The 18,937-nt window shown below is 37.5% G+C and overlaps 2 protein-coding genes across 3 annotated transcripts; one reads left to right on the forward strand and one right to left on the reverse strand.

Annotated features, from left to right (window-relative positions):
• Nucleotides 1–2,962: 2,962 nt before the first annotated feature.
• Nucleotides 2,963–7,336, reverse strand: LOC113760024 (protein FAR1-RELATED SEQUENCE 5-like). The gene is made up of 6 exons (XM_027302604.1): nt 5,219–7,336; nt 5,015–5,095; nt 4,776–4,847; nt 3,344–3,451; nt 3,162–3,230; nt 2,963–3,034 (listed from the first exon to the last, which is right to left on the reverse strand). Exons 1-6 carry the CDS (start codon nt 7,334–7,336, stop codon nt 2,963–2,965), a joined length of 2,520 nt encoding a protein of 839 aa, XP_027158405.1.
• A 1,948-nt stretch (nt 7,337–9,284) lies between these two features.
• Nucleotides 9,285–18,721, forward strand: LOC113759581 (probable acyl-activating enzyme 18, peroxisomal). Of its 2 annotated transcripts, XM_027302167.1 has the most exons (15): nt 9,285–9,378; nt 9,519–9,855; nt 11,625–11,754; nt 11,864–12,123; nt 12,912–13,113; nt 13,607–13,647; nt 14,472–14,600; nt 14,749–14,822; nt 14,929–15,149; nt 15,339–15,433; nt 15,513–15,729; nt 15,978–16,103; nt 16,821–16,919; nt 17,299–17,505; nt 18,417–18,721. In XM_027302167.1, exons 2-15 carry the CDS (start codon nt 9,563–9,565, stop codon nt 18,528–18,530), a joined length of 2,208 nt encoding a protein of 735 aa, XP_027157968.1. In that variant the 5' UTR covers nt 9,285–9,378; nt 9,519–9,562; the 3' UTR covers nt 18,531–18,721. The 2 variants fall into 2 exon arrangements, with proteins under 2 accessions (XP_027157968.1, XP_027157961.1); XM_027302160.1 differs by lacking the exon at nt 9,285–9,378 and having other exon boundaries at nt 9,419–9,855.
• The last annotated feature ends 216 nt before the right edge of the window (nt 18,722–18,937 follow it).

Below are 18,937 nucleotides of genomic sequence, written 5' to 3' on the forward strand. Positions count from 1 at the left end.
CTCTACAGCTTCCACTGCCACGACAAAATTGTTTGGTCTGGAATGCGTTGTCCAGTGATATTTTACTACATTGTCAGGGTCCTGCGGACTATAAAAGGGCGCGGTGGCAGTTGTATATCCCTCAACAACAAACATTTTTTCGTCCACCTTTCATTACTACACAAACATTTTTCATTTTCAATAACTTCACACTTCCTATTTCATTCTACTGAAGGGTGGCAATGAACCCGTGCACGAAATTTATTATTAGTATTTTTCAACCCTCCTCTAACCTCAATTGCAGTGTCATCAATAGAGGGTTCACACAGAAATCAAGCTCTTGGGTGCCAAATAGCAGCCAGTAGGTTGCATGATGTTCGAGAAGATCTCGCTAATTTAATGAGATGTTCGAGAAGGCCTCGCTACATCAATTATTTTGGGGTTCGAATCGACCATCTCTATGTTCTCAATGGACACTTACTAAAGTGTCTAAGAAATTATATGTGTTAGAGGGCCGGACTTATTGTTTGTGCCAAGCGCAATTGCGCAAACGAGAGAAGAGGAAAAGTTCATCGGATATTAACTAGTTGTAGTATCACTAGCTGTAATATCAGTAGTTCTAACTAGATGCACAGAAAAACTGCCGTTTGCATATTCATTAGTTGTAATACCAATTGTAACATATACATAATTGGTTGTAACTCGACATGTACATGGAGTAATCAAAATTTGTTGCATTTTAAATAATAGTTACCCTACTTTCAAATTACTTGTCCCAACGAAGTATCATGTTCTTCTGCGAAACTGGTACTTATTATGTGGTCATGTGGAACCAAGCCAAGCCGCCAATTGTAAGTTCATTTCTGTACTGAAAGAGTAATACCTATTGAAGTGCCTGTAATACTATCTGTAATACTTATCGTTAATACAATTGTAAACAAATTGTCTAAATTTAAACATATAGGCAAATGACAAGGTGCCTGTACAAGAACATCAATAAGCGGTAACAGCTTATTAACGTCCTGTAATTTACGTAAATACTGGTGGTAACTTATTGTTACACTTGAAAAGTAAGGTGACTTCGAATAATTGGGTATTCACCTGACCCAAATTGTTGTTGGAGTACAGGTCATGATCGAATCAAATTAAACAATTATTTCATCCACACACTATACATTTGACTAAACGTTGAGTCTATCGTCTCGTTAATAGGTGGTTGCCATGCCTTCATCTACTCACCCATGAGTACTATCCCGTGGAGAACAACATGAAATGACATAGCAAGCAGTTGGTCGTGTTGTCAGAAGAAACCATTTACTATGCATGGTCTTAAATAGGTGCTCTGTTAAAATTTCTACCTCTTTTTTTCTCCCACCTAATTCTTTATCAGTAGATCCTTCCTTTCATCCAACCAAAAAGCAGTAGGTATTAGCGTAGTCATGCAATCCACAAACGAAGGGTCTCATACAAGCTCACCATCAAATGTTCGGCAAAAAAGACGGAAAGTATCATTGGATCCAACGAATGCCATAAGCAAGTATGAAACACCAGATGGGAGGATTTTATATGGTACCAAACGCGAGTTCAGGAACGCTCCACTTAACACCAACAATTCTCTGGGACTAGCTGGTCACATTTTTAAAAATACCGTCAGCGATCATCTACCGTCTGGCCATTTCGTTATTGACCATGAACCCATATGGGAGCCAGTTCGTGAGCGAAGAATGGAATTAGAGGTATTTTGTCGCTGGCATGGCATCCGAATCCCCAGAACAAGGTCAGCGGATCTTGTTATAGAACCACAAGCCAATGATGCAAGTGTATTACACAGACTACAGCGAGAAGTTATGCAGATGGAACGTAGGCTTCACAGGTTCCACGAGATCCAGGCCGTAAAAAGACATGGTATGGTTCAACACATTTTAGCAGATCCCATGCTTATATCGGACCCGGACCTATCTGACTTTACTGAATCAAGCGACGATGACTTTCAAAGGTACATACCCCACTGTTTAATGCATGACGGCGTTCCCAGGTGTTGTATGGGATATAACTGATAACAAGGGATGTAGTCCAATGTTCATCGGGGTAGCGATAAAACTATACTCATTATAATCTCTACTCAAACAAATTGCTTAACATATTTGGATATTAATCATGCCTGTTAAACAGTCGTAACTAGTTGTAACGTAACAGTAACATATCCCTTACTGGTTGTAACCCATTTTGTACTGTTCGTTCTTCCTTTTTGTGACATTGTAAACTTTCGTTTTAACGTTACAAATTAATTCTCCAAGGAATCATTTTCTTATGCGCACCTATTACCAACATGTGGTCGTGACCTGGTTTGACCATAATTCAATTAACCTAAAAACTTGTAATACCAATTGATGTGTCTGTGATACATCATGTCAATGGGGCGCTAAATTCGTCAATCGATACAAAACAAATGGCCTAAATGATAATGTTTTAATAAAAATAGCCCAATAATAATTCGAATTTAGCATCGTAACAAAATCAAGACAATTTATACTTTAGACTGTGTTATCTTATACATCGTACCTTTGCCGGTGCGATCTATGCCAATAATTATGGCCATTAAGGTATGCAATTGAATGTAGTAGAATGGTATACATATCACGCCAGCCATTCAACTGTTATGGTCGATTTAGTGAAAAATATCCGATCACAAAAAACACGTTCAATTCTATTGTAAAATTGTTACTTCAATTTTCTACCAACTTTATAATTTCCTAACAATTTTATATAACCCAATACAAACTATTGATGATTACTACCACTAGATGTGATTACAATTGTAATCCACTTGTCTAAATTTGAAAAGAGTGAAATATCAATGCTGCCTGTACAACCTCGTCAATAAGTTGTAACACCCTACTAACTGCTTGTAACACGTACATATGCAGTATTCCTAAGTTGGGATAACCACTCTAATGTCTCGTTCGCAAAATATAGTTACACATCATTCATCAATCTCATTCTCGGGGGCGGCGACGTCAGCGCGAAGTTGCAATCCCTGGGTGTTATTTCTTCCCTGAAATGCGTAACGATGGTAAATCAGCAATATTATTAATGAACCATACGATTAATGATATACGATATCCAAGTCTCCAATTAACAACAGTACACAAATATGTGCTGTAACGATAAAAGTTTATCACCTGGGGTGAAGGTGCAAATACATGATATGCATCAACATCACAGTGTGTTAAAAGTGCTGCACGCTCCTCCTACATTACATAGTATAAGTAATCGACTGTCAACAAATCATTACCAATCCCTATATTGCTCACTTAAAAAGTTAAATTGGACTAGACATTATAATAAAAATGATATATCAGACCATTAAGACATCTCTTACAGAGTTATACTTGGAAAAAATAGAAAATCTGGGATGCATCCATTCTGTAGGGACACTTCTAGGAGGCCCCTGATTAGCCAAACGGTGACCCTTCGAATAATAAAAAATAATATGTTATTAAAGCGAGCATACGTTAACTACATAATTTGCATGATTTGACAGCTTTCAGGTGCCCACCATTACAATACTATAAAAAAAGGGTTAATATCAGAAACCTCCCTTGAGATTTCTTCTAATCACACCTAGAATCCTTCATATTTTCGAAATCACATTTAGCACCCCTGGAATGACAACTTTGGTATCATTGTCCGCCGAGTCATTATTTTTGTTCCACTGTTACCCGCAATGGTGAACTCTATTTATGTAGACTTAATTTCGGAAACCTCCCTTGAGGTTTTCCCTAAATTATGTAAAATTATTATGTAATTATGTAATATTTTTTGTACAAAGTGTAATTCTAATTGAACTATGTGTAAAATTTATCAACACAAATACGATTATTACATATTGGACTCATATGTACACTAACAACTTATCAGACTTCTATTGTAACGATGTACAAGAAATTTACATAAAATTACAAAATGTTCAAAAAATGTTACACGATTTAGGGATGGTTGATCTAACAATTGTTCCTATCCCACTCCCTAATATTAAATAGCTATAGAGTTTCCAGTGATGTTGACTTTTGGCAATGGGCATAGTGCCATTGTCAAAATTGCAATTTCTAAGTGAATAATAACATAATCTAAAAGATGTTTAAAGATGATGGGAATTCATGAGTATATAGCATTAGCAATCCATTTTTACTTGATAATAGGGCATCGCAATATTAATAACTTACAAACTCCATTCGATTAGGATGCACAAAAAGCTATTTATACGATTCCATTTTCATAAAAATGGAAGAGCAAGTTTATTTACAACTACAATCACATATTGAAACTATTGCTGCCATTATTAGAATCCATAGTCACATTTTTTTTATCACCGTTCAGATCAATGTAACATTTTTTAAACAATGTGTAACTTTATGTGAATTATTTGTAAAACTTAATAACAGAAACACAATCTATTATAAAGATGTACAACAAGCTTACATAAAATTACAAAATGTTCAAAACATGTTACACTGCTTAAGAACGATTTTGTAGTGTTACAAAAGTTGGAGGGATGTGAGTTACATAAATAGAGTTCACAAGGAGGGTAAAAGTGGAACAAAAATAATGAGGGGCTGATAATGATACCAAAGTTGTCATTTCAGGGGTGCTAAGTGTGATTTCGAAAACATGAGGGGTTCTAGGTGTGATTAGAAGAAACCTCAAGGGAGGTTTCTGATACTAACCCTAAAAAAAAGGTAGCTCTACTACACGAATAAGAAGGTCTTTATTTTAACTACTAAATATATACATACCGTTTCACTTTCATCGATATTCGGAGCAATAGCGTTTGGAGGGCCATTCACTGTCTGGCTCATTGAATGCGTCTACGAGTTTCGTATGGACCAAATCATTGTATAAGACAGTCAAAATAGGTATATCAGGAGGGATGACAGCCGTAACAACATTATCACACAATGTAAGATCAATGTAACTATTGATGCTGTTAGAAACATCCAAATAAAAGCAACGGTCATGTCCGTTTTATACTAACCGAAACAGAGTCAGTAGATGAACGACATCCCATAAACATGTATTCCTCAATTGAAACCGATGTCGGCTCCGATTCTGAGGCCTACAGTATTGACACGGCAATAATATTATTTCATCATGAATGATACCTAAACTTTAGTTAATAGCATAACGATAACTTAGTTTTAGCATAAATGTTCCCCGAGTACCAAAATTTGATCCATACCGTAGTCTGTGTAGTCCTTGATAATCTAGATTTTCTTTTTACTCTGTCAAATTTATCGATCCAACTTCGCATCACTCTACTTTTCTTCCCACCACCTCGTTTTTTAATGCCTCTTGCGACTACTGCCTCCCCCATTTCATTCACAATTTCAATTTTATCCCGTTCCTCCATATTCAGATTTTTTTGATTTTGCAAAGGTTGTTCTTCACTTTCTGAGAGGAGGAGCTCAACTCTCTTTGCCAAATCGGATATGACAGTGATTGCTACTTTGCTGGTGTCCTCCGACATTGCTGCTCGAGTTGCGACCTTAATCATGGCTGGAGCGAGCTCCCGATAACGAGTTGAAATCATTATTTTAGGATCAGCCACAACTTCCCGTCTTCGCCGATCAAAACAGTCTCCAGCCCGAGCTCTTTTTGTCCATCGCCTCTTAATGTATTCAGGAGGAATTATTTTTATGCCCACAGTATCAAACACCTTCAACGCGTGCCCACATAAAATGCCTTCATTCTCGTATTTTTTGCAACTACAACGTACACTTAGATCATTCCGATTGAATACCACTATTCTTTCAGGTCCTCCATCATACCTCATGACCGCAAACTCCACAATCATCGCTGCATCTTGCTGTCTCAATATAACCATAGCTGTTGACTCGCCATATTCATTTTGGAATGCAACAAATACGGTTGGTGAATACGTCTCTGATGCATGCACGAGCATAGGTGTTTGCCTTAACCCGACCATGGGGAGCTTTTGCCTCATTTCATATTCTGCGATCAGTTCATTATGTCTCTTTTCATCAACCACCCGATTGAAATGTCTAAAGAACTGCACAAGGTCATGATCCAGTTTCAAATGATTTTTAATTGCTGCATTTAGGCTTTCGCTGAGTTGGGTGCTTCGCATTCCAGCGGTCCATCTTTCTTTCATCATGCACCTTGCCCATTTATCACGAATTCTATACAATCCGGAGAGCCATTCATTATTTTCAAGATCGTGTTTCTTCACCATCGCCTCCCACACCCTATTGAATTGTTCCACTTCTTCAAACTCATACATGCATGCACCAAACATGTATGGAAGATCACTATTTTCCTTGTAGTGATTGCCAAGATGTTTCATAAAATTACGCCTTATGTGAAACGTACATAGACCGTGAAATGTTTCAGGCATAACAACTGAAAGAGCGGCTGCCATAGCATGATCTTGGTCGGTTAGTATGGTACTTGGACGCTTTCCGCACATTGCTTCTAGAAATGTACCAAACACCCATTTGAAAGAATCTATAGTCTCATCATACATAAGGGCAGCACCGAATATCACAATTTGCCTATGTTGGTTAAAACCCACAAACACTCCAAGTGGCCGGTATTCTTTATTTGTTTTGTAGGTTGTATCGAATGTGACTACGTCTCCAAAAAATTTGTAGTCAATTAACATTCCTGCATCAGCCCAAAAGATATTCGTTATCTGCTCTTCACAGTCCAACTGTACGGCATGAAAAAATGATGGATTCTCGAGTGTTTGCTCTTGAAAATAATTCAGCATGCTACCTGCTTCTCCATATTTCAAACTCCTTTCCCGTCGAGTACGAAGATATCGTTTCAGGTCTTCCCGAGTATATCCCACATTTCCCATCCCACCTGCCTCCTTTCCCATAAGTTCATGACTCTGTTTCAATGAAAGCCCAGCGTCCTCGCTTATTTCAGCTTGGAATCCTTGAGCCTCGCTCACTTTTCTTTGTGATGGCATCATGTGCGCACATTGAACAATGTGCAACTCATGGTTATGCTCTAAGACAATGTCATGCACACGGTACTTCATTGTTCCTCTAAACAACACGATAACCATTTTAGCTCCACACCCTGTTTTCGTCGGCGCTCGTGTCCTCTTTGGCATCACATCACCTTCGTACTTGCGCTTTACACCTTCCTTGCAGCAACTATATCTCCTAGACGTGGTCACGCCGTCTTTGTCTTTATTCAGATAGTCTTTACGTACACTAAAACCCATTTTAAAGGCATATTTGTTGTAAAACTGGTACGCATCCTCTTCGCTGTTGAACTCCATTCCTAATTCAGGGGTCCCATCTTCTGCCAATTTGCTGCAATCCATTACTTCTGATCCTGTCAATTATGCATCAAACACCCTAATTTGTAACACTTCATGAACAGTATGTACATAAACGACAACATATATGTATATTACCATTCATATTGTGTTATGAATCATACATTACTCATATACCAAATTCTATTATTACGCTATCAATATGATTAATGATTCACATCACCTTACTTTTACTCTAAGACAATCTGTGTACAAATACAACTCCATGTACACTAACTTATACGGATTGTAATGTATTGGTCACACGATGTAAGTCTATTTTAACTGTATGTACATCCACGCTGGTGATTATATTTTGATTCTAAATTCTTTAGCTCACTGGACCTTATGTCATTCGTTAATGACAACCGCATAAAATAGACTAAATAGTCTTTGTCTTTATTTAAATAGTCTTTGCGTACACTAAATCCCATTTTAAAGGCATATTTGTTGTAAAACTTGTACGCATCCTCTTCCATGTTGAACTCCATTCCTAACTCATGAGTCCCATCTTCTGCCAATTTCTCTACAATTCATTACTTCTGCTCCTACCAATTATGCATCCAACACCATAATTTACAATAGTTCATGAATAGTATGTATGTAAACGACAACATAAGTGTGTATTACCGTTTACAATATGTTATGTTACACACATTACTCGTAAACCAAATTCTATTAATACTCCCATTGATATGATTAATGATTCACATCACTTTACTTTTACTCTAGTACAATGGCATTATCTATGTACAAATATAACTCCATGTATACTAAGTTATACGGACTGTAATGTATTTTTCACTCCATGTAAGTCTATTTTAACTATATGTACATCCACTCTGGTGATTATATTTAGGTTCTAGGTACTTTGTTTCATTGGACGTTATGTAATTCGTTACTGACAATCGCCTAAGCCAATTCCTGTGCATTTTCTACTATTTCTACATTTTCAGGGCCAAACAAGCATTTTTTACTCATTCTAATACATTTCTTACATCATGTAATTTACTTACAAAACTAGGTACATCTATTTATTATTCACATATATCTTTTCCTCTGCTTTTCCTAGGTCAAACCCCAGACCTCCATTTTATACACACTGCATACTCAACAGAGGGGCAAACTAAGATTGCGTGATGACCATGGACCAATACTAGTGGATGCACAAAGATTGTAATAGGGTGGTTATAACCTGTAACTTATCTACAACAGCATGTACATTCATTCACTTGTTAAATAGTTCATCACTGCAAAACTGCACGCTCACACACACACATACAGTACACATTGACTATTGTTCTATTATCTTCATATTATGTCTTTACTGAATCTAACATTCAGAAAAGTTGCTGGTATAAGATTCACAAAGTTGTTGATATGGTTGAATCACGTTACCTTGGCCCGTTGAGAGCTTTTTGTTTCACCGAATGCCCTTATGCACAGTTGCTTCTGCTATTAAGTTGCACAAAAAATGGTGGGCAACGTCAGATAATGAATTTCCTCTTTAATTCGCTTCTACCTTGCCGACTGTCTTGCCCGCATTGCTCATACAATTTCTGAAGAGATCGTTGGCCTTCTTTTACAGCATTCTAACTGTTTGCCTTCTTCCTTCTTCTTCTGATGCCATAACCCAACTCTCTCCACCTAATTTCACGACAGCCAAGCAACAATGACATACCCAGCTTGCTTTCTTCTCTCGATTTTGTTTTGTGCGGCTAATTCAAATTTTCAACTTCATTTTCAAAATTTCAAATCTTCCGTTTAGGGGAAACGGAGTCCGTCAATCTTATTTTTTTTCTTTCGTCAAACGGTGACGTTTTTTTCCTTCAACACAACCAGTTGACGTGGCTTATTTTGCTCCATTCCTTTCTTTCTGTGAGGGGACCGTTCAGGAGCGGTCCTTCTGAGGACCGCTCCTGCCCCGTATCCATGCTGCTTCACCCACCTTTTTAGTTTAGTAACTGACTCTTACCTGTCATTCTCAATTCTACCATCTCTACGGACCGACAGGATTCGGAGCAGGCCATCTTTGTCTTATGTTTTTGGTAAGTAGTACCAAGAAGCAAGAGCTAAGTAGTAAGCACCACTGGTACAGCAAGTTTTTAGTGTCTGTTTTAAGCTTTTGATTATGGACAAGTCTATTTATAGCTCCACTTGTTTTGTTTATGTGCTTTGGGGACTGTAGAGGAGAAATTGGCAGATCCCAGATAGGGAAAGAAGGGGAGAGACATGAGGAAGAGCATTAGTGATGTGGGAGTGGAAGACTTGGTTGGAGCAGGCCTGTCAGTTGAGGAGGCAAAAGGGTTCCAAAGGCACCTCAAAGATTCGATTTTTAAGGTTAGCAGAAATAGTGATAATGGGGAGGAGCCGTTTGACCCCAAGGAACTATGGAGGGAGCTGACAGCCCAGAAATTGTTGAAACCATGGCATCCACATGCTCTTCATCAGCTCATTTACTATTCTGTTTATCATAACTATGATGAGTCCACCAATGGGCCTCCTATCTATTGGTTCCCTTCACTGTAAGCACTGTATTGATGATTCTTTTCAAGTCTTGGTTGATTTTTGCGATTTTGATTGGGTCTGACAGTTTGGAATTTTGAAGCTTTTCTGCTTCTTCTTCTTCTTCTTCTTCTTTTTTTTTTTTTGTTTTTTGGGAATTTATAAAAGATTAATGCAGTTGAAAAGTTTGAATATTGTGACATTGTATTAGTATGCGATTTCTGAGGGACTATGCTGTCAGGTGATAAGAAAGTCAAGACTTTACCTAACAAAAAGAAATGCAAGTCAGACTTGCAATGTTGATTCTCGTGTTCAAAAATTTAGATACCATTTTGTTCTTATAAAGCGTCCAACTCTTTTAAAATAGAAATGTGAATTTCAAGGTTTCGATCTTGAAGTATTTGCTTTTGTGACAGACAGTAAAGTTCTTTTAGGACGTATACAAGTTGAAACTAATGAAATTCATTTCAGGGCCTGGGGATATTAAGGTTTGGATGGATTTTTCTTCCATTCACTGCAACAGAAATCTTAAGAACTTTTTCCTTTGAAAAATCAAACTGCCCTTTAGGCATAATTTTGGTCAAAGCATTGAGAGAAGCAGAAATTGAACAATTTTTCAGAACCAAGAGAGCAATTTTGTTGCAATTTTCACTTGATGATTGTACATGAGCAGGCAACCAGAATCTGCTTTCTGCAGTTTGATGAAAGGCTTGCATATGTATTTCGCTTTAGTATCCATAAATGTCATGTTTTCTTGCATAAATAAATGATGTAGACTGACCATTTGATATGAACTCGGAACTGAGATATGGATATATTCTGAGTTGTAAATTACACACATATGCATGATTAGACAATAATTAGGCAGATATGGAAAATTTTTGTATCTAAGATGCAAATGCAGGGCATGAGTGGTGGACGTATTAACCAACAAGAAAACTCTTCTCTAGTTGTTGATATAGTGCAGCTTATATTTAGCTCAAATTTTTAAAGGCCCTTTAACCCTTTTTAGGTTCATTTAACTTCTTGAGGATGGGAGCCTAGCTGGTAGAGACCATAAACTTTTTCTCGTATTAACTTTAAAATTTCAATGTGTGAACTGAGCTTTCAGTGTTTTCAAACCTCAGTTTCAATATTGTCTCTTGCTGTAGTAGGTCGAATGCTTGTTGCTTCCGTCTTGCCATTGTTTGGCAAGTGTTTTTATGTAGATTTGCCATGGGTAACATAAGGTAGAAAGAAAAAGAAAAAGCAAGGAAAAGGATCTTTTGGACATTTAAGCAGAAACTCCTTTGGAGATCTGAATTCATGTCTTTCCTAGTGCTGGTGTCTTAACACTTTGCATTTGTGGTCCTGTAAAGAAGTATATTACATGGTATGACAATGAAGGCAACTGTACAGCTTGTCAATAGTTGGCTGATAGCACAGATCTTCATGTTTGAGCGTGTATTGGTTCGTTTTTTCTGATCTCCCTGATGCAAGTTGGTTAATCTTGTTTTCTTGATGATCTTGTGGGATGAATTGATCAAAGGTGTAAAGCAACTCTAAGAGATCACAGGCCTAATTAATTCTATGGACTAAGCGCATGTTAACCTTACTTGTCCTAGTAATCAAAATGGTTTAAAACATGAAGTTAGGCCAGAAACATGAAAATTGATTGACCTCTTAATGTCTATTCGACATGAATACTTCAATTCCTAACCAGCGCCAGGACTTTGATAATGAAGATCTAGTTAATTGATGTTAATTTCTTCCCAGCATTAGGTTGATTCCAGCATAATCTTCATGTTAGGTACCAATCTAAAAATACAAATTTGGGACGCCTAATGGAAACTCATTGTCCGAAGCTTCTGGGAGCACTATACAAGGACCCAATTGCAAGTTTTAGACAATTTCACAGATTCTCCGTTGAGCAGCCGGAGGCATGTACTCAATTATTAGTATTGTAATCTTTTGTAATTTATGAAAATTATATTTACTGTTTAATCGAATTTTTCTTTGTTGTTGAACAACTTTTTGTTGCTTTTACAGGTTTACTGGTCAATTGTTCTGGACCATCTATCAATTAAATTTCTTAAAGCTCCAGATTGCATCCTTGATACTTCAGACGAATCAAAACATGGGGGAAAATGGTTTCCAAGTTCAGTTTTGAATATTGCCGAGTGTTGCTTGATTCCAAGCAGTTGTCCAAAGAAGGAAGATGACAGTTTAGCTATAATATGGAGAAATGAAGGATGTGATGACTTAGATGTTAGTCAGATGACACTAAGAGAGCTTCGAGAACTAGTAATGTGAGCTCTCACTTTGAATACTCGGCTCCATGAACATACTTGTATTGAGATTTACTAGTCATTACTTCAAAAGTCGTTTTCTTTGGTGGTCACCATGTAATTTGTAAAATCTGGCTCAGTTGCCCTTATGGTGGGGCTAGGGTTACCCTATGAGATTTTCTATGCTGTGAAAGCATGGTATCAGTGCTCTAGGGCTCGATTTCCCAAGCTGTCAGTGCTTCTTCTGTACAAAATCGAAGCCCCTCCTGGCAACCCACAAGCCTACAGCATGAAGAATTGGGAATCTGTGAACTGATACAGTCCTGCTAATTAGGCGACAATGTTTCCAGTCTAGCTTCAGGAGCTTGATCCTTACAAGCTGCATCTAACAATTTTCTACAGAGTAACAACCCAAAAATAACACTTTCATCTAGCATTTTATTCTTCTTGTTGTTGTTCCTTTTTTTCCTTTCTTAATATTTATCCTCTGCTAGTGTGCTTCACTAAGATACAATCCTTTGAAAAATATTTACCAGGGGCCAACAAAGATCTCCTTAGAAACATGGTATGTTTATAGAGTGTCCTCCTTACTTACCTTAGGTCCAAGATGTTAAATCTTTGTTTCTTTCCCACTAGTAATGAGAATTGGTTTCCCTAGAGTGCCAGAGGATAAAAAAGTTTCTTCAGATAAATGACCACGTCATTCTTTTGTTCATACAAGCTTCTTGTTTGCTAGGCTTATGTTTTCTGTTGTTTATTCAAATCATCCTTCTCTGTCTCTTCCTTTTCTCACACCAAGTTTTCCATAGGTTAGTGGCAAATGTGCTGGCTGCAAAATTCTCAAAGGGAGATGCGATTGCAATTGACATGCCAATGACAGCCACTGCTGTTATTATATATCTAGCAATTGTGCTTGCAGGTTTGGTTGTTGTCTCAATTGCTGACAGCTTTGCAGCACAGGAGATCGCAACCCGGTTGCGTGTGTCTAAAGCAAGGGCCGTATTTACTCAGGTAGTTCAATATAATCTGTACTAGTCTTCTTTACTTTTAATTACAAAACTGGTATTGAACTTGTGTACAAATATCTCATGTTTAGCTTTATGCGTTTGGTTGATGTGCCTTTAGTTCACCGTAAATCTTAATGGTGAGGTATTCTTTAGTTCGAGCTCTATGAACTCCAAAAATCTCATCCAATCTTTATGGTGAAAATGTTTGCTTGTTTGGTGTATTCTGATGTTACACATGATTCATATTTGAAAGTTATATTCTGGCATGGTAGATTCTTTTTCTCCAAGTTATTACAATTTCGGGCACCAACAGTTGCAAAGAAAATATAACTGTAGTCCAATAATGTATAAAAATGCACTGTTTGGACCAATCCTTTAATCTGCTACTGATTTGTTTTACTTCTGACTGGCTGGTTGCAAGATTAATTTGTTTGATTTGTCTGTTTAAGGCAGTTTTTAGTGGTTGGAATTGCTTCTAAACTATTGAGAAAATTCAGGATTTTATTCTACGAGGAGGTCGAAGAGTTCCTTTATACAGGTAATGATTTGCTTCTCATCTTGGATTGGTTCATATTACTTAGTAGCAAAGCTCTTACTAGTTCACTCAATAACTTAACAATAGTGTTTTCCCTTACCATCTGGGTTTCTTTATCAGAGTTCTATTGTCTGTTATCATCTGTAAGCATCATGGACAGTGATCGGTACTTTGACCTGGAATTTATTTTGTAAAAAATTGGACTATATGATGTATCATCAGTATTTAGGAGCATCGAACCTCGTATTAGAACAAACTGAGACTGAGAGAGATAGAGAGTCCAAAAGAAAAGAAAAGCAAGGGAAGAAAGGAAAGAACCAAATAAACAGTGGAGACAACAAGTAATAACTCAGACACTAAAAGATTTCAGTGAACAATAATGTGTTACCATACAAGTCACCGTGTTACCTGATCATGTAGCTCCTTTGATTCAGGAATTCAGAGCAGTGCTAATTTTCATTGCACTGTTTGAATGCCTTCAGTTTCCAGGACATCTCGTGCATATGCTAACTATTTTTTCATTCTGCTTTCTTATTGGTTTTCCTTGCCTCACATAATTGGTTTAGAAGTAATTGGCTTTAAGAGTTTGGTTAATCTGAAAGCCAAGCTCAATTTTCAATCTATTGATCTAAACAAAATCCATGAAGAGAAAGTCTATTCATTAAACACAGAGAATTTAAGGAAGAAGTCCTTCAATTAGTGCAGAGGGGGGTTAACAATGATGGAAGATCTAACAAGATAATGGAATCCTAAGGAAAGATGTTGTTCAAAATTTGATGGTTCCTAGTCTCTACAGTGGTTATTCGTGATCAGATTTGTTTTTGCAGTCGAGTGGTGGAAGCTGCTCCTTATGAAGCTATTGTAATTCCTGCATCTGGAAAGGAGATAGCTGTCCAGTTAAGACACCAAGATTTGTCTTGGAATGATTTTCTTTCTAGTGTGTGTATCCTTCCAAGGTAATACTGATACTGTTCTCTGAAATTGCTTTTTCTTTTAAAACATGTATTGATTCACTAAGAAAGGTACATGTCTAACTTTTAAAAATGTATAAATCTCTTCCAATTTACTGAATATGTAATTTTGAAACATTTTCCATTCTGGCAGTTCAAATTACTTCACACCAGCTTATCAACCTATAGACTCTGTCACCAACATCCTATTTTCATCAGGAACCACAGGTTAAAAAGTTATTTTTGATGGCTGCTTATACCTCCACTTTATTATATTTTTATTTTTATCATGATTTTCTACATGTTTTTGTGTTTATGCTTTGTTGTTCAATAGGAGAACCAAAAGCTATTCCATGGACCCAGCATTCTCCCATTAGGTGTGCTGCTGATGCATGGGCACATATTGATGTTCAAGAGGGAGATGTTTTCTGCTGGCCTACAAATTTAGGTTGGGTGATGGGGCCAATATTGCTCTATTCTTGCTTTCTGTCTGGCGGAACGCTTGCTCTATATCATGGTTCTCCTTTAGGCCGTGGTTTTGGGAAATTCATTCAGGTGATTGCCACAGATTCCTGTGTCAGTTAAGAGTAAAATCATTTCTCCTTGAAATGAGGAGAATTGTTATTTGATCCTAATAATGAACATGCTGCGCACATTGGTCCCTTACAAATGCCATTACTGCTAACACGAATATCCTACCAATCCCCTACCTCTTGCCTCTTTCCAATTTATGTGCTTTATTAGGATGCAGGAGTAACTGTATTGGGTACTGTTCCAAGCTTAGTTAAGACTTGGAAGAGTACAGGGTGTATGAATGGCCTAAATTGGACAAAGATAAGGTATGTGTCTGTGAGATTTATATTTTAAGTGGTTCTAATGGTTTGCCAATAAAGTACTAGAGTTTATAATCTTGTGCAGGACTTTTGCTACCACTGGAGAAGCTTCAAACATAGATGATGACCTTTGGCTTTCTTCAAAGGCTTACTACAGTCCCATTATTGAATGCTGTGGAGGCACAGAGCTTGCGTCATCATATATCCAAGGAAACCCTTTACAACCACAAGCATTTGCAGCATTTAGCTCTGCATCCATGTCCACAAGTTTTGTCATCCTGAATGAAAATGGGCTTCCTTATGTAAGCACTTTGACTGGCCTCTACAAGGCTTCAGTATTATTTATTGCAATAGAATTGCTGCAGCAAATACTTTTGAGTTCTGCAATCATTTATGAAGAGATGGCTTATTTTCTGTTCAATAGGCTGTATTGCCAGTGACTTGTTGTTGCTGTTTCTTTGTGCCTCTTACAGTGGTGTCACTTGAACAATTTTAGTAGACCTTTCAATTGAGATCGACTGATGCTTAATATCTAGTTTCTATGGTACAGCCAGATGATCAAGCATGCATTGGTGAAGTGGGTTTATTTCCTCACTACATGGGAGCAACTAATAGATTGTTGAATGCTGATCATGAGGAGGTGTATTTCAAGGGCATGCCATTATACAAAGGAATGGTATGCTGTTGTTTGACTTGAATTACTTCCTTTTTTAGGTTCTATATAAAGTTGGATTACCTGTTTATATAGCAATGGCTAGAAAATTCACTTGAAAAGTCATTTCAACAATTCTCAACTTTACCCACATTATCATGGACTATAAAACAAGCTGCAGCAAAAAGATTTCCAGCCTTTGAGCTTTTGTAGTTGCTTTCTTTAGCTGCTGTTCCTATTGTGTTTGCAATCCTTGAGATTTGGCCTCATTAGCTGTGCACAAGTGTCAGTGGAGCTACCAGGATTAAAAACAGTGCACTGGTTAAAGGAACAGAAAGTATGTGGCTGGAGTTCCCATGCTTGTAAACTTGGGTATGAATTCGTGATTGCAGTGTTTTTGTGAATGATTTCAAGGCCTCAAGCATCAGTTGACAGAATCCAAAATAACCGTGTGCCTAGGAGGAATCATGCTGTTTCTAACAATTTTTGTCTTGTTTATCCATTGATAGCTGAGGCTTCCCTGGGAAGAATAATATGAGACACATAACAGTAGAAACAGCTAGTTCTCTGTAGGAAACAGCTATGCATTAAGACTATAAGATGCAAAACAATACTAAGAACCACTTCAAGTCTAGTCCTTCTCAATAGTTGAGAGCTCTGTGATTTAATACTTCATAGAATTTCTGTGGATAAAATCAGGGTGGTCCTCTACTTCTTTTATAAATTAATTTCTACTCTCAGCAACTTAGGCGACATGGTGACATCGTCAAACGTACTATTGGAGGGTTTCTCATTGTACAAGGCCGGGCTGATGATACCATGAATTTGGGGGGGATAAAGGTATATCTTTATCATATTGCAGATACAGTCTCTTTACGTGCACTATCTTTCTGTCTGTCTATAGTTTTATCCTTTTTTGTTTCTGAGATTGCTGCTCTAGTTAATTCAAAAAACACTCAGCGCCATTATCCTTTTCTTATTTTGTAGCTTGCCTTTTTACCTATGTTTCACTGAGAAAACTGATTGTATTCGTATAGAGTCCAGGATGGAAGATTTCTACCTGAAAATTTTCTTTTGAAAAATAACTTCTTGAGTTGGAAATGGATTTAATTTTCTTCTCTAATATAATAGAACGGCTGGCCTTGAGCTATTATTGGTTTTCTGCAAGTCAGTACTTTGTTTATTTGCTACTTATTTATTTATTTTATGTCCTATGCAGACTAGTTCAGTTGAGATTGAGCGTGTATGTAACCAGGCTCATGATGGTATCTTGGAAACTGCTGCAGTCAGCACTCCACCACCAAATGGTGGCCCAGAGCTGTTAGCTGTATTTGTTGTGCTAAAGGAAGGAATCAGTGCTGACCCTGATTTGCTGAAGATGAAATTCTCAAGAGCCATACAGAGCAACCTCAACCCTTTATTTAAGGTACCAATGCCCCTGAAAATGCAGTGATTGTCTTGTTTTCATTTTCGATTACTTTAATTCTTGGGGTGCTAATCCTGCAGCCCCTAACCATTGGAGTACACATGCTAGATAAAGGACTAATGTAGGATTTACGAAGAAAATCACAAAGAACCTTAGCCACAGCAATGACTTTTCTCTTTTTTCCCCCCTTTCTACAAACAAAGAATCTGAATCCATCCCATGTCAGCGATGGGGTTAGTTCGATGTTCTGACTTCTCCAAACCTGTGAAGTTGAAATGAAGGACAACCTTGGGATAGAGTGCATAAGCTTTACCATGACACTAGGAAAACATATTCACAGGATATCGAGTCAAGTGCAGTTTGAAGTGGATGCCATGTAAATAACATATTGCATGCTTGCCTGTCCCAAAGTAGCTTGTTCACGATCCGGTGTAGATAGAGGGTGTCACTGCAAGTACTTTTTGCAACATCAGAGGATAGGTAGTATTACTCTGGCCTGCCACTTTACTGCTGAACTTATAACTTAATTGCTATAGATAATTTTCCATACCAAGTGCCAGTAATACTCTGTGCTTGGTGATCATGAATCTTGTTGAACAACACACTATATGGAAGTTTTACAAGTCAAGTTATACTTTAGCATCATCTCCCTTGGCCAGTCAAACTTATTTTGGACAAAGGATTTTAATGTTTCTGTGCAAGAGCAGATGTGCTACTGTGAAGTGCATTAAATTTGTGCACTGCAAGAAAACATTCGGTAGCAGTAGGATGACATGGGATGATCAATCTATTCTCCAATCTTCTCTTTCTCTTCCCTGTTGAAAATGAACCAGAGTCACTGATAAAGTTACATTGCACTAAGCTTGGTTTGATTGGTATAGGTGTCCGATTTCTGTTCTAACTTATTGTAGGTAAGCTTTGTGAAGATTGTCCCTGAGTTTCCTCGAACAGCATCAAATAAGCTTTTAAGAAGAGTTTTAAGAGATCAGTTGAAGCAGGAGCTTAACATACGGAGCAAGATCTGAACATGGGATTGATGTTTTCAAGGCTTTGTGCAATAATTACTTTATTCCTTTGCCTGGCAGGACTATGTGCAATAAGATCATTGAGTGGTTAGTTTCTATGTTTTCCATCATAGCAAAGAACTGTTGATATTGTGATCAAGGGGTCATATAAAGAAATTGGTTTTGTTATAAAGAAGTTAAATTGACACAAACTATTAGTACAACCGTGTTGCAGAATTTGTGCACTTTTTTGTTAATCCGCTCTGCTTTTGAGCTTGGTTAAGCAGAAAATAAAGAAAACTGGTCCTTTACTGGTAAAAGTTCCTGCAGGCTATCATTTTGTTAAGCAGGTTTAGTAGGCCAATTGGGAGTTTAGTTGGAGATGGAGCTTCTATTAGAGAGACAGACTTACCACAAAGAAGCTTTGC

The sequence above is a fragment of the Coffea eugenioides genome, chromosome 1, assembly GCF_003713205.1.
Source record: "Coffea eugenioides isolate CCC68of chromosome 1, Ceug_1.0, whole genome shotgun sequence".
Lineage (NCBI taxonomy): Eukaryota > Viridiplantae > Streptophyta > Magnoliopsida > Gentianales > Rubiaceae > Coffea > Coffea eugenioides.